General features: G+C 37.3%; 2 protein-coding genes across 2 annotated transcripts; both read left to right on the top strand.

Moving 5' to 3' along the window:
• The first annotated feature begins 12,490 nt into the window (after positions 1 to 12,490).
• LOC148571566 (uncharacterized) lies at positions 12,491 to 13,006 on the top strand. Its single transcript, XM_088507283.1, has 2 exons — positions 12,491 to 12,712; positions 12,815 to 13,006. The coding sequence occupies exons 1-2, from the start codon at positions 12,491 to 12,493 to the stop codon at positions 13,004 to 13,006; spliced, it is 414 nt and encodes a 137-aa protein (XP_088363409.1).
• Positions 13,007 to 13,043: 37 nt separating this feature from the next.
• On the top strand, positions 13,044 to 13,811 carry LOC107633335 (uncharacterized). The gene is made up of 2 exons (XM_088507282.1): positions 13,044 to 13,304; positions 13,437 to 13,811. The coding sequence occupies exons 1-2, from the start codon at positions 13,044 to 13,046 to the stop codon at positions 13,809 to 13,811; spliced, it is 636 nt and encodes a 211-aa protein (XP_088363408.1).
• Positions 13,812 to 14,422: the final 611 nt, after the last annotated feature.

Genomic DNA, 14,422 nt, shown 5'->3' with positions numbered 1-14,422 from the left:
CTGTTGTGGAGAATCCATTGTTTGTTCATTTATGAAAAATAATCTTGTCCGAAGGCTTAGAAAATGAGTCTTTTGGGCGGGCCCGCCCGGAGGAGAGCTGGCGATGGGCAACTTTCAAAACAGCATATTCTGTAAGAAGGCCCTCTTCATTGGCATTCTCCGACTTAGAATCTAATTCATACCCGGCAATCTACGATCTACCCAGCGCCTTAGTTTATGTTGAATAGGCATACCCGACTTCCACTAATTGTCAAATAAAGCTATCCGTGCTTAGCTTGAAAGCATTCTTTGAAGCAAAAATTCCGGTAAATAAAGCCTGCGTAGAATACTTAACTTTTCCATGTGCAAGACCACAAAAAAAAGTATTCCCCCCGCTCTGCGAAGGCCTTTCAGAGATTTACCTTTCTTTCGAATTCGTATCCGTTGGCTAAGTACTTAGAAGCTTGGCCTAAGGGATGGAGAAGACAGGTTTCTTCTAGTCTTATCTTAGAAGTTCGTTTTGTCTTTAGTAGTACTTATCATATATGGGACTAGCTGTGAGCTTTGAGGAAAACCTGTAAGTTCTCTTTCGACTTCCCCTGGATTCTCTTCTCTTCCTGGGGAGAGTAACTAAGTAAGGCCAGTCTATTAGGTGATCTGGAAGACAAAGAGTGCTAATCTAATCACAACTCTTCTCTTATCCGCAGGGTCTTGTTCAGCTGTCTTTCTCCTTGGCTTGTACTCGAGATTGCCTTTTTGTTCGAAATCGATATCTTCCTATTGCCTTTGAGAAAGGGAACGAAGGAATTCCGTCTGTTGTCACAAGAATTGTTCAAGTTGAATGCGAATAATCGATTGAATCCGATCTTAGAAGACTTGAAGGACTTTTTTCCAATCCCGGCCGATGTAGACTAGTCCCTTTTTGTTTGGCAGCACTTCCTCGTAGGGAACTACCAATTGTCCTTCTTTCTTGTGGTGGAACCTGGGATTCAACCTCCCAGAAGTGATTATCGCCAAAACAAAAAAAGTAGAATTTCCCACAAGAGTCAAACTATAATAGTCTCCGACTCATATGGCAGCGGGGGCTGCATTCCCCTCTCTTTCGTCGGTTAAGTGCTGGATGGGGACTGCATCGAGATGCTAAATCAACTGCTTCTAAATCATAGGACAGAACGGATACTAAGCCCACTTTATTAATAAAAAAAAGGGCGTGATTCCTTAGTTTACTGGCTTTCCTACAGGGGGAGTTCCAAAAAAGACACTTGTTTGTTGTAGACTGAAGAGTTTCCCTTTAAGGGGGTTAGCGTAAAATCGAGTGAAACGAGAGGAGCGAATAAGGAGAACTTCAAAACTCTTTCACTATTCCTAGGAAATGTCAACCATTTACATAATTTTTTATGTAATTAATGTAATAATTATTTTTATGTGGTTAAGCTAAGCGAATCAGAGCCGCTCGTTTGTTTTTGAAGTAGGTGAACAGTTTTCACAATCCAACGGTTGATAGTTGTTAGTGGTGCAGATTATGTGTTTAGTGGGCTTGTGATGATTTGTATTACCCTTCTTTTGGTTCACACGTTGGGAACATACATTTGGGCAAGTCAGTCATATCTGTACCAAGTGAAAAAAAAAAGATGACTTCCAAAAGTTAGTGTTGTTTTACCATCATTGTTGTCTGTCCTTTTCTTCTTCTTTACTATGGCAAAAGACAAAAAGGATAAGGTGGTGGAAGTGAAAGATGACCTCTATGCATGGGTGCATGCGGATGTCAAGTGTCGTGCCTCTCTGTATCATAATGTGGAAAAAATTTCTAAACTTTCTTCTTCTAGTTATGTTAGGGTTGACGTACCAGTAAATGTAGAGTTCCTTCCCTGTGGTGGTGAGGATAGAGTAGGCGAGAAAAGGGGAAATTGGTCCTATTTCTATTTTTACATATGTTTTTTTTCAGAATTAGGTGTTAAAGTCCCATTTACTGATTTTGAATGCAAAATGCTAACACAGTTGAACTGTGCTCCGTCACAGTTTCACCCAAATTCATGGGATTTCCTTCGGGCTTATGAGTGTTTGATGGAGTTCCTGGAGACTCCTCCGTCTCTGAATGTATTTTTTTTTTGTTTCAGTCAAAAGGAGTACGTAGGGGGTTTTGGGTAAATATTAGTAGTTACCCTGGTCGAGCTCTCTTCCTGCTAGACAAATAGTCTTTTAAAAGTTTTAAAGAGATGTTTGTAAAAGTACGATCTGCTGAATCTGTTTATCCATTTTACCTGGATGACAAGGTGGTAGAAAAGTTTCTTTTATATTGGTGTCTCGAACCCATGCAAATTTTAGATGTGCCCAGGAGAAACGAGGAAGAGAATTTGGTGTTGGAATACCTGATAGAATATTTCTCGTCAGGAAAATTGTTGTGTATTTCTAAACTGTTAAAATTTGATGGTGAAAAAGAAGCTTTGGGAAGTTATATTGGTAAATTTTTTACACAAAGTGGTTTTGAACGATGGTTGTATTTCTAGATTGTCATCGATTGTCATTTGTTGTAGGTGGAAAGGTTTTGAGCTTATCATCGGCACAGATGAGGTCATTTTTGGACCAAAAGAAGAAAGGTGATAAAGAGATTCCAAGTACGGTTGTGGGAAAGGGCACAGGTATCAATGCTGTCCAATCAAGTGCTCGTCCATTAAAAAGGAAAAATCTGGGTTCAAAGACATCTCTGGAAGTTCTTTCTGCTACTGAGTTGGACTTTGGGATAGATAATAAGTTGGAAAAAACAGTTGCGCCTTCATGGTTTTTCCAGGGGTGTTAGTGCCCGTTCTGTGTGGAGTGAGCATTTTCCATTTCCTGAGCTTGCCAACAAAGTGGGTCATCATCATGCCGATGTTTCTATACTGAAAGAGGTCGGGCAAGAGGCGATTGGGCAGTATATGTAGGTATTGATTGATTATTTGTTTTTACATAATGCAATCATTAAGATAGTTATTTACAGAACCCTTTTGGCTACGTCTTAGGTTATAGGTGCCAGGATGCTGTGTTTAGGTCAAGCAACTGAGATGTGTGTAGATGAGGAAAGAAAAAATGCAAGTAGAGTTCTGGAGTTAGAGGAATCGCTGAAAAAGAGAGATGGGGTTACTGTCGAGGTTATGGCAAAGATGAAAAATATGGAGCTAGACATGGCTAAGCTTCATGAGCAAATCCGAGTATTACAAAGTCAAGTTAAGAGCGTTGACAACGAAAAGGGACAACTGACGTCCATGGTACATGAATTGGAAGAGGAAGTGCTGTAAATATTTGCAGCAGGCTTTGACCGAGCAGTAAGTCAAGTGACGGCTTTATCTCCTGGCTTTGATGTTGGGAGTCTTCATGTTACAAAAATAGTAGTTGATGGAAAACTAGTAGATGATGAGGCTGGTGAGAAAGCGGAAGATGAGAATGGTGGGCCTGTTCAGAAAAATAATTGACATAGAAAGTTGTAGTGTTTATAGTATGTAACTTGTTTGGTAGCACTTTTGACAATGCTATTTGGTTTGTACATTTTGAATGATTGTTGTGGTGTTTTGTACACCTTCATTTTGAGAAACATTGATATTTGCCTGATGGATATATGTTTGCATATGTAATTGTGGCAAATTGTGGGATAGATAACGTTAGTGCTTTATTGGACATGGATAATTGTGACAATACCTTCCAGTGTGGAAGGTGTGAAGTGAATGGCCTCATTAAAATCTCCCCGAGTAAAACCCTTATTTTTTATGTGGGAAAAAACCTTGACGGTAGGAAAAAGAGTACCTTTCAACTTCGTCTTTTACATGTAATAAAAACATAGAGAGGATATGTTCCAGGTGTTTGGAAGCTCAGTTCCTTTTAGTATTTGTATGGATATGCTCCTCATCCGTGTACTTTTAATACTCGGAATGGTCCCTGCCATGAGGCGGCAAGCTTTTCCAGGCAAGGAAGTTTATGAACATCTTCTATATTTTTTAGAACAAGGTCTCCCAGTTGCAATGTTCTCGGTTGAACTCTTTTGTTGTATTTTCAGCTAACGATGATTTGCATTGCCTATTGCCGAAGTCTTGCTAAAGTGCGTTCTTCATCTAAAGTGTCCAGCTCAGCTCTTCTTGTCTGGTCATTGTCCTCAACAGTTGTTAGTTCAGTTCTTAGTGATCCTTGTGAAATTTCCATGGGAATGATTGACTCTGCTCCATGCATGAGCCGGAATGGAATCTCTTTAGTTGTTGAATGTGGTGTGGTGTTATAGCTCCACAAGATTTCTGAGATTAGCTCGGCCCAGAGTCCCTTGGCATTGGTTAGTTTTTTTCAGAAGGCCTGCAAAATAACTTTGTTAGCAGCCTCGGCGAGACAATTTGTTTGTGGGTGTTCAACAGAAGAAAAATGGTGTTTTATATTGAGGTTATTTAGAAAGGATGATATGCTTTTATCAGTAAATTGTCTGTCATTATCAGTAACAATATCACCTGGCAAGCCGTATCTACATATGTCGGACTTCCATATGAAGATTGTACCTTATCCGAGGTTATCTTTGCTAGCGGCTGGGCTTTTATCCATTTTGTGAAGTAATCCATAGCGACTAGTAATTACTTGACCTCTGGATACCAGAAAAGGCCTAAGAATGTCAAGTCCTTACTTGTAAAAAGGCCATGCTACCTCGAAGGTGTGTAACAGTTTGGCTGGAGTATGAATAGTTGGTGCACATTTCTGACAGTAGTCGCAATGTTGCACCTTCCTCATGCATTTAGTCTTTACATGGGACAATAATAGCCTGTGTGTAGTAGTTTTGCTGCTAGATTTCGCCTTCTGACGTGTGTTCTGCAGATTCCTTCATATGCTTTTGCCATGGCGAGGTGGGAATCTTCCGCTCCGACACACTTTAACAATGGCCTAGAAAACCCTCTTCTGTATAGGTCATCACCAAATAATGGTGAAATCGCTTGCTTTCTTTTTGAACAGCTTTGGGTTCTCCTCGATTGCTGGGATGTCTCCTATTTTTAAATATTAGACATATGGTGTCCGCCAATCTGGTTCGGCTATCAAGGAAAAGACATGGATACTACATATTCTTGGTTCCCCAAGCGTTACTTGTGATAAAATTGGTGTTGTGTCTGTGATTTTAGAAGTAGCTAGTTTGGATAAGATATCTACCCTATTATTGTCCTCTCGAGGTATATGATTAATCTTGAAAGTTTGAAAAAGATGTATTAGGTTTTTTACCATGGTCAAATATTGTTCGAGAAGGGGATCTCGTACTGAAAATTGTTGTTTACCTGTTCTATGACTAATAGTGAATCACAATAAACCTGCAGGTGCTTAATGCTTGTGTCTTTGGCTAAGAGCAACTCAGCTAGAAGGGCCTCATACTTAGATTAATTGTTACTTGTTTTGAAAAGCAAAGTGATAGACTGTTCGGTGCATATTCTAGTATTGTCTTTAAGAATGATTCCGGCTCTGCATCCATCCCATTTGTAGCTCCATCGACGTACAATTCCCAAATGGGGTGAATGTCATCGGTTGTGGTGAACTCATCAATGAAATCAGCTAATATCTGAGACTTGAGTGTTCCACGTGTTTGATATGTGATATCATATTTGGATAGCTCTACTGATCATTTGATAAGCCGGCTTGCCAGATCTGGCCGTGTTAATATTTGCCATAGTGGTTAATTCGTCCGAACTATAATCCTGTGACTTTGAAAGTAATGTCTGAGCCGTCGTGATGTGATGATTAAGGCAAATGCAAGTTTCTCTATTGTTGGGTACTGAGCTTTTGCGTTCTATAATACTTTGCAGACAAAATATACTGGATGTTGTTCTGCCCCTATTTCTGTGACAAAGGACAAAGCTAATAGCATGAGTAGAAACTGAAAGATATAAATAAAGTGGATTACCGTGTATGGGTTTACGCAGTATGGGAGGGGAGGCGAGGATGCCTTTGAAATCATTTTATGCATGCTCACAGGCGTCGGTCTATGTGAAGTTGTGTGCTTTCCGTAAACTATGGAAGAGATGATAAGATTTTTCGACTGCTGCTGGCAAAAACCGCGATAAAGCTGCTAGTCGTCCAATGAGTTATTGTACTTCCTTTATAGTACTTGGCGATGTCATTTCAGTTACTGCTCGATATTTTTCTGGGTTTACTTTTATTCCCCTGTGAGTTAACATGAATTCAAGAAATTTGTCTCCTTGGACTCTAAAGGCACATTTTTCGGGGTTTAACCTCATGTTATACCGCCTTATTTGTTTAAAAATTTCCTCAAGGTTGGAATGATAGCTTCCTTCATCGGCTGACTTGGCAACTAAATTGTTGACATATACTTCCATGTTGCACCCTATTTGGCTTTAGAAGACTTTGTCCATCAACCTCTAATATGTTGCTCCTGCATTTTTGAGGCCGAAAGGCATTACCTTATAACAAAAATTACCATGGTCTGTGATGAATGTTGTTTTGTCTTGATCTTCGGGGTGCATTAGTATTTGGTTGTATTCTGAATAAGCATCCATAAAGCTAAGCATTTTGAATCCGGATGTATCATCTACCAACTTATTGATGCTTGGTAATGGATAAGAATCTTTTGGACAAGCTTTATTTAGATCAGTAAAATCTACGCACATGCGCCGCTTGCCCGAATTCTTCTTTACCATAACTATATTTGCCAGCCATGAGGTGAATCAAATCTCTTTGATAAAACCTGCATTTAACAATATTTGAGTTTCTTGAATTACTGCGTTGTTCCATTCCTTTCTGAGGTTGTGCTTCTTCTGACGAACTAGACTTGCTGTTGGATCCAAGGCAAGATTATGGAATACGACATTTTGATCTATTCCGGGCAAGTTTGTAGGGGTCCATGCAAATACGTAGGCATTTGCCCGAAGCAAGGTGATGAGGCATTCTACTTTACTTACCGTCAAAGCATGTCCGATGTTAGTGTATCGTGATTCATTGTCAGTGAGGATTACCTTGCGAAGGTCGTCAACAGGTGTTGGTCGGCATTCTCTATCTGATCTTGGGTCTAGTTCTGCCAACATTGGCAAATCATCAGCATTGTATACCAAGTTGACTCGTTGGATTATGTCTAGATTAGTCGTGAGACCTTCAACCCTGCATTATAGCATTGCCGTGCTTCTTTGTAGTCGGAATGTACGGTTACGATGATGTTATCTGGCACATGGAACTTAACACATAGGTGAATAGTAGAAACAATAGCTCCAAATAAATTTAAAGATGGGCACCCTAATATAATGTTATAGGGGCTAACACTATCAACTACTAGATATTGTATATCTAGCATTTTTTAATGGGGGTATTCCCCTAACGTGGTCCTCAACCATACATAACCTGTTATGGGTACTCTTTCACCAAAGAAACCGACTAGTTCTCCTGATGAAAGCTGCATACTATTCGAATTTAACTACATCTTTCTGAATGTTGATAAGAATAGCACATCGGCACTGCTGTCTAGATCCATTAGCATCTTCCTGACTATGGCTTCTCCGATGGTGACGGAAATGACCACGGCATCATCCAAGTTCTGAATTTTGGATTGGAAGTCGGAATCATTGAAAGTTATATTCGGCACCGAGCTTGCTGGATTCCGAGGTTCTGTATGCTCTTCTGTTAGAGTCAGCATGGTCATGTAGCTCCTTTTTCTTACAGCGTTTGTTAGTCCTCTGCATGCAAATCCTCCCGGGATATAGTTTATGACATTTCTTGCCGGCGAAGGTGGATCTGTGTTCGACCATCTAGCGTTATTCTTTGTAATTGTGCCTGAGTTTGCATGATCTTCGGTTGTTGGGTAGTCCTACCAGTTCTTTGCATTTTCCCGGTGGCATATTTATCTAACAGTCCCTGTCTTGCCAACCGCTCCAATAAGTCTTTTGCCACTACACACTCGTCTGTCGTGTGTCCGTTCTTTTGATGGAATGCGTAGTGCTTATTTTTGTCAACATACTTTTGATCTTGATACGTCCCTGCTCTACTGGGGGTCTTGATGATTTTGGCATGCAAGATTTCCTTGATGATGTCTTCTTTTTTTTGTTGAATTGGGTGTAGGAATCGAATTTCGGTGTCAGCTTGAACGACTTCTTTCCTTCTCGGGTATTCTACCTATCATCTTTCTTGAGGGATTTTGGTTTTTCCATCATTCTGGCCTCTCTTAATTCCTTGATCTCGATTTGGCTTGTTGCTTTGTCTCTGAATTTAGCCAGTGTTTCCAAATCATGCAAATGCACCTCCGGATTGAGATCTGGAATCTCCATAGTTGCTGTTGCAAACCGTGTCATGTACTCCTTCAAGTTTTTGTGTTGTCCTTGTTTAATTATATTGAGGTAGTCTGAGTCTCGCACGTAGATTTTGGATGCTGCAAATTTGTTTATAAAGAAATCGGCAAACTCATCGAAACTTGAAATTGATCTATAGGCAAATTAGAAAACCAAAGTAAAGCAGCTTAGTCCAAGAAAGTAGGGAAAGATCGGCATAAAATAGGGTCAGAGGCACCGTTAAGAAACATCATGGATTCAAACTTAATGATGTGCACTTTAGAGTCTCCAATTCCCTTATAGGGTGTCAATGTCGTTGGAAGTGTGAAAGTTTTCGGCATCTCGAAATTCATTATTTCTTCGGAGAAGGGACAACCTGATCCTCCGTCTTTCTGTTTTGTGGGGTATTCTGCCCGTCTTTATGTTTCACTCAGAATGATGTTCTTCATTGGGATCATCGTTGTTGGCCTTTTTGTGGTCATCCTTCTCAGTGCCATTGTTCTGCTTGGTCGCCAAAAGCTCGGCCATTCCTGGACTTCCGCTTGTAGGGCAGTGTTCATGGTCAGGAGTTCGGCATGGGTCAGAGGTGGTTGTGGAGCCATAGAGTGGTCTGTCATGATTCAGTTTCTTGCAAAGAAAAGAATTACAAAAAAGAACTTGCAAGATGTGAGTTTAGATTGAAAACGGATCTTCGGGCCCCACGGTGGATGCCAAAATGTTCTTTTCTGGAACTACTCTTAGAAGAATAGCTCGGCAATACCAGATGTAACCTTCAATCCCAGAGCTCCAGTGATGATCTATTTGTTCCTCAAAGTTCTGACCCAGGCATCCGACCTGCAAAAAGGACTCCGACGCTCAAGTCAGTTCTTTATACTCAAGAATATTCAGAAAACTATTATCTTTTTTGTTAACTTTGGTATATGATGCCCTCTATAGCTGTAATGGCGCTATTTATCGTTGCATGGTGAGAAAGAAATTATACAGGATCTTTTCGAATTGTTTGTGATCCATTTGATAGGAACCTGAACTGACCTGTATTATGGCCGAGATATACGTGAATACTATAGAGGTGCTTATAATGGTTTTTTTTTAGGAAGTTGTTTCTGATATTTGGAATTTGATTCCGATATATAGTGTATTTAACCGAGGCATTAAGGGCTTGTTTCGGTAAGCTTCTAAGAAAAGATCTTTTTTCGAGTTATCTTTTTTTAAAATATCTTATGAAAAAGTAAAAGTAATTTTATGTTTGGGTATCTCATGCAAAAAGATCTTTTTATCTATCAATTATGTTTGGATATAACAATATAAAAGTACTTTTTGTTTATTTATTATATGAAAAATATCTTTTTTTTTTTAAGGAAAAAAGATCTAAAAAAGATGTAAATTACAGCTTAAGATGTTTTTTTTTATTTTTCTAGTACTTTTACTTTTACTACTAGAAATTTGCCAAACACGCTAAAAAATTAAAAAGATATTTTTTCATTTAAAAAGATCTTTTTTATCAAAATAATAGCGCCCAAACAAGCACGAAATCACAGATTCAATACCCAATTTTCTATATTTTAGTCATTAATTCCAAAATTCTTGGTTGCCATTGTCTTAGTCCGACATAGTTTCTACCATGATATGCATAAGCCTTTAGAGCATGTCCAATGGTGAATAAATGAAGGCCCCATTTACTATTTGTCTGACAAAAAGTGGAGACTAATTGTTGGAATAAACTGAAGATGAGTTTCATCACAATTTTCAAAGCAAGCAAAGCCCTGCTTAGAGGGACTTGGTTTCTTTTAATTTTAATTAATGATATTCTAACATGTGACAATTAAATTAAAAAAAATAAATAATATTTTATTAATAAAATTAACAATATTTTATATACATATAGAAGATAAACGTTGCATAATATATGTTAACTATACATATATTTTACTTTACGTATATAATTAAATATTATAATTATTTATAAATTAAATATGATTTAATGATTTAATATAATTATTTAAAAAATTATATTAAATAATTAAATTATATTTAATTTATTATTAATTATAATTCTATTTAATTAATAATTTATATTAATTATTTAAATTATAATTAATATAAATAATTAAATTAATATTAAATATTAATTATATTATTATATTAAATTATAATTAATTAAATTTTTTTACATAAAAAAATAATTTTAATTTTTTACATATTATAAAATAATTTTTTTGGTGAGTGGTATATTTTTATGTATGAAATTTGAAATACTAACCACATTACAGAACTAGCCGTTGCAAAACTAGCCGTTATTATGTTACCGTTATTATTAATAAATTAATATTTTGTTACTCTATATATACTGCTTACATACACTTCTATTCTCACACTTTCTTCTACTCTTCTTCATCTTCTTTCAAATTTTACAAAATCAAAGTTCTACTTCTACTATTTTTTGTTCAGAAAAATGGATCCAAATCAATTCAACTCTTTTTTCAATTACTTACAAAACTTTTCTCAAACTTCAAATACCCAACAATCTCAAATCTCAAACTCTCAAATTACAAATCAAAACTTCACACTACTGAATACATTTCAAAATCCAAATCAACAAAATCTTCCTAATTTTAATTTTCAAACTCCTTATAATAATCAATTTCCTATATTCCAACCACAAAATTAAAATTCACAAACACCACATTTTTCATTTTCATCCATATTTAATCCTTCTATGAGAAATGTTGCTCCAATATCCTTGCCGTTTTCAACTCAATTCAGTGCATCGAGACATAGCTTATCTGGTGTTGGTGGCTCTTCTAACCCATCCCTTCAAACTCTGATACAATGTAGTCCAAATTCACAATATTCAGATTTTGCCAACCCTCGTGGATTAGATGCTATCGACCTCAATGAAGATGACATTAAAAATCGTAGGCAAGATAGTATTCAATACTGGCAATGGGAAGAGGATGAGATGTTGATTAGTGCATGGTTGAATATTTCAACCGACCCTATAGTTAGTACCAACCAAAAGGGCGAAACATTTTGGAGTCGAATTCATAGTTATTGTGTGGAATTCAACTCCGACATAAAAAGGGGGGCAGTTGCATGTAAGAAATGATGGTATAAGATCAACAAAATAGTTGCATAATTTGCTGGTTGCTACGATCAAGCTAGTCGAAACATAAAGAGTGGTTCGAATGCTGATGATATAAAGGAGTTGGCCTATAAACTTTATTCCACACATTATGGTCAGAAATTGACTTTTGAAAGGCATTAGAATATGCTTCGTTTGGAGAAAAATGGAGAAGCTAACTACCTACACAGAGTGGAGGCTCAAAGAGAACCAAGGTTAGTGCAACTAGAGCATACTCATCCTCATCAAAACCAGAAACACCGTTGGCTGACGAACCCAGTGTGGACTCTCCCATTCGCCCACAAGGATCAAAGAAAAGCAAGTGAAAAAAGTAAGGAAAAAGCATAAATTTCTGAAGATCTTAGCAAAAAGAAATCATCGGTTGTTAAAAAACTATCTCTCATGGAAGATATTAAGAATGTTAGAGAAAAGGAACTAATTGATAGGAAAAAAGAAAGAGAAGAGGAGAGGGAACATAGAGCAAAGATTATGGCAATGAAGGAGAAGGAGATACAAATTCAAGTGGCAATGAAAGAACAAGAATTACAAACTCAAGCGGCAATGAAAGAACAAGAATTACAAACTCAGAGGTATATTAAAGAAATGGAGATAAATGCAAAAGAAAAGGAAATGGAAAGGATGGCTAAGGAAATGGAAAGGGAAATGGATATGAAAATACTTAATGCTGACACGTCTACAATGAGTGAAAAATGACGAGCTCTTTATGAGATTGCATGTGAGAAAATAATCGCTAAGTGGTTTACTTAATGGTTCCTTGTATTCGTAGAGTTACGTAATATGTTCTTATTTTTATTGCATATTATTGGTATGTGATGTAGTCTGTTTTATTTATTTCTGATGTAACTTTTCAAATTAGTCAATATTATTGTGCCGTTATTGTTCATGAAAGTGACCATTGCAAAACTAGCCATTTTAAATTTAGACAAGACAAAACTATCCGTTAATTAGCCGTTGCAAAACTATCCGTTAAGTAGCCGTTGTAAAACTAACCGTTGAGAAGTAGGTACTTGTTGGAGACATACTTATAAATATCAACTATCAATGACTCTGCAACTCCATTTCAACTCTTGTTTCTCACCTCGAAAGAGTACTAAAAATTACATTTCAAGATATGGCTAGAAATTTTGATGATATGTTTAATGAGGCTTTGTATGGCAAAAAAAGACGGCAAGATAACACACTCATAGATCATTGGATCGATGAATGTTTATTCGAAGATTCAGAAGAAGAAGATATTGATAGAAGCTCTATCCCAACTCCTCTTACATGGATCAACAGAGATCGAGAAGCAGGACATGATCGCCTTTTCCAAGATTACTTTGCAGATGAACCGGTGTATAATGCTGACATTTTCTGACAGAGATTTCGAATGAGAAGACATGTGTTCCTTCGAATAGTAGACGCTCTCTCAAACGTCTCTCCGTATTTCCAACAGAGGGTTGATGCAACTAGAAGAAGAGGCTTGTCACCACTCCAAAAATGCACCGCTGCGATACGGATGTTAGCATATGGCGTAGCAGCTGATGTTGTTGATGATTATGTGCGCATAGGCGAGAGCACTACAATTGAATACTTGGAAAAATTTGTTGAAGGTGTCATTTCGGTGTTCAAGGATGAATACTTGTGAAAACCAAATCCCAAATGATGTACAACGCCTGGTACAAATGGCGGAGGGTCGTCGCTTTCCTGGCATATTGGGTAGCATTGACTACATGCATTGGCAATGGAAAAGTTGTCCAAAGGCGTGGAAAGGTATGTACATGAGTGGTTATCGTGGGGTTGCAACCATAATACTTGAGGTTGTAGCATCTGCAGACCTTTGGATATGGCATGCGTTCTTTGGAGTTTCTAGTTCAAATAATGATATCAACATGTTAGGTTGTTCTCCAGTGTTCGATGATATTCTAAATGACTGTGCTCCGGAGGTAAATTATATTATTAATGGTAATAATTATACTATAGGATACTATTTAGCAGATGGTATTTATCCTGAATGGGCCACATTTGTCAAATCAATCTCAAAGCCATAACGGGAGAAACGCAAGTTATTTGCACAGTATCAAGAAGGGCAAACAAAAGATGTGGAGCGAGCATTCGAAGTGTTGCAAGCACGCTTTGCAATTATACGTGGTTCAGCTCGCTTTTGGGAAAAGAAGAAGCTTGGCACCATAATAAGAGCTTGTATTATATTGCATAATATGATTGTTGAGAATGAAAGAGACACTTATGCAGAAAATTTTGCTCAAGGCTTAGAGTATGACGATGTCGAAAATGGCTTATCAGAACCTCATTTAGGAGAGGAAGATTTTGCACCGTACCATCAATTTCTCCAAAGAAATGCCCAACTTCGAAATAGGCAGCAGCATAGACAATTGAAAGAGGACTTGATTGAACACATATGGCAATTTCACAATGCTTGTCGTCAACTATAGAGCTTAATTATGCTTTTCTTTGTATTAAGTAATTTTACAAATTAGTGTAATCCCGAATTATATATTGTGTATTATTGTTACATATGAATTTTTTTAATATTAATATCTTTTAATAGTGAATTATTTTTAAATTTATAAATTTAAATAATATTATTAAAAAAATAATTACATTAATTTTAAATATTTTAATTAATTAAGTGGGCCACAATAGGGACTAAAGTTAGTTCCTCCTAATGGAGAAGAGAAATATGTTTTGCTTTGAGTTCCTATTTACTGTTTATGATGCAAAAGCTGATGTGGAGTTACTTTTTATGACAGGTGGGTCATAAAATAGGGACTGGAATGAGTTCCTACTAGAGATGATCTTATAGTGTTATTGATTCAGAGAGAAACAATGGCCACATGCGCGTCACTAGAGTGCCTCAGTGCTGCGCTCAACAACACAGGTGTACCATGTACGTGCACTGGTTTTTGACTGCCGGTTCTTGCTGGTTTGACCGAATTTAACCAGTTTTTACCATTTTTTTTGGAATGGTCCTAATTTGACGATGTTCTTGAAAGTGATAAGATCTGAACGTAAGAACTCCTGGTGGCTATGGATCTAAAGATTG

The sequence above is a fragment of the Arachis ipaensis genome, chromosome B3 (assembly GCF_059453495.1).
Source record: "Arachis ipaensis isolate K30076 ecotype BB chromosome B3, ASM5945349v1, whole genome shotgun sequence".
NCBI lineage: Eukaryota > Viridiplantae > Streptophyta > Magnoliopsida > Fabales > Fabaceae > Arachis > Arachis ipaensis.
Note: the sequence above shows the minus strand (reverse complement) of the source record. Positions and strands in the feature narration are given on the sequence as shown.

What these genes read in the sequence shown, in the direction of transcription:
- LOC148571566 (XM_088507283.1), top strand. Translation starts at nt 12,491, where the DNA reads ATGGCTAGAAATTTTGATGATATGTTTAATGAGGCTTTGTATGGCAAA. An exon ending in ATTACTTTGCAGATGAACCG is followed by an intron (nt 12,713 to 12,814) that starts GTGTATAATGCT and finishes TATTTCCAACAG; the next exon opens with AGGGTTGATGCAACTAGAAG.
- LOC107633335 (XM_088507282.1), top strand. Translation starts at nt 13,044, where the DNA reads ATGGCGGAGGGTCGTCGCTTTCCTGGCATATTGGGTAGCATTGACTAC. An exon ending in TAAATGACTGTGCTCCGGAG is followed by an intron (nt 13,305 to 13,436) that starts GTAAATTATATT and finishes TTATTTGCACAG; the next exon opens with TATCAAGAAGGGCAAACAAA.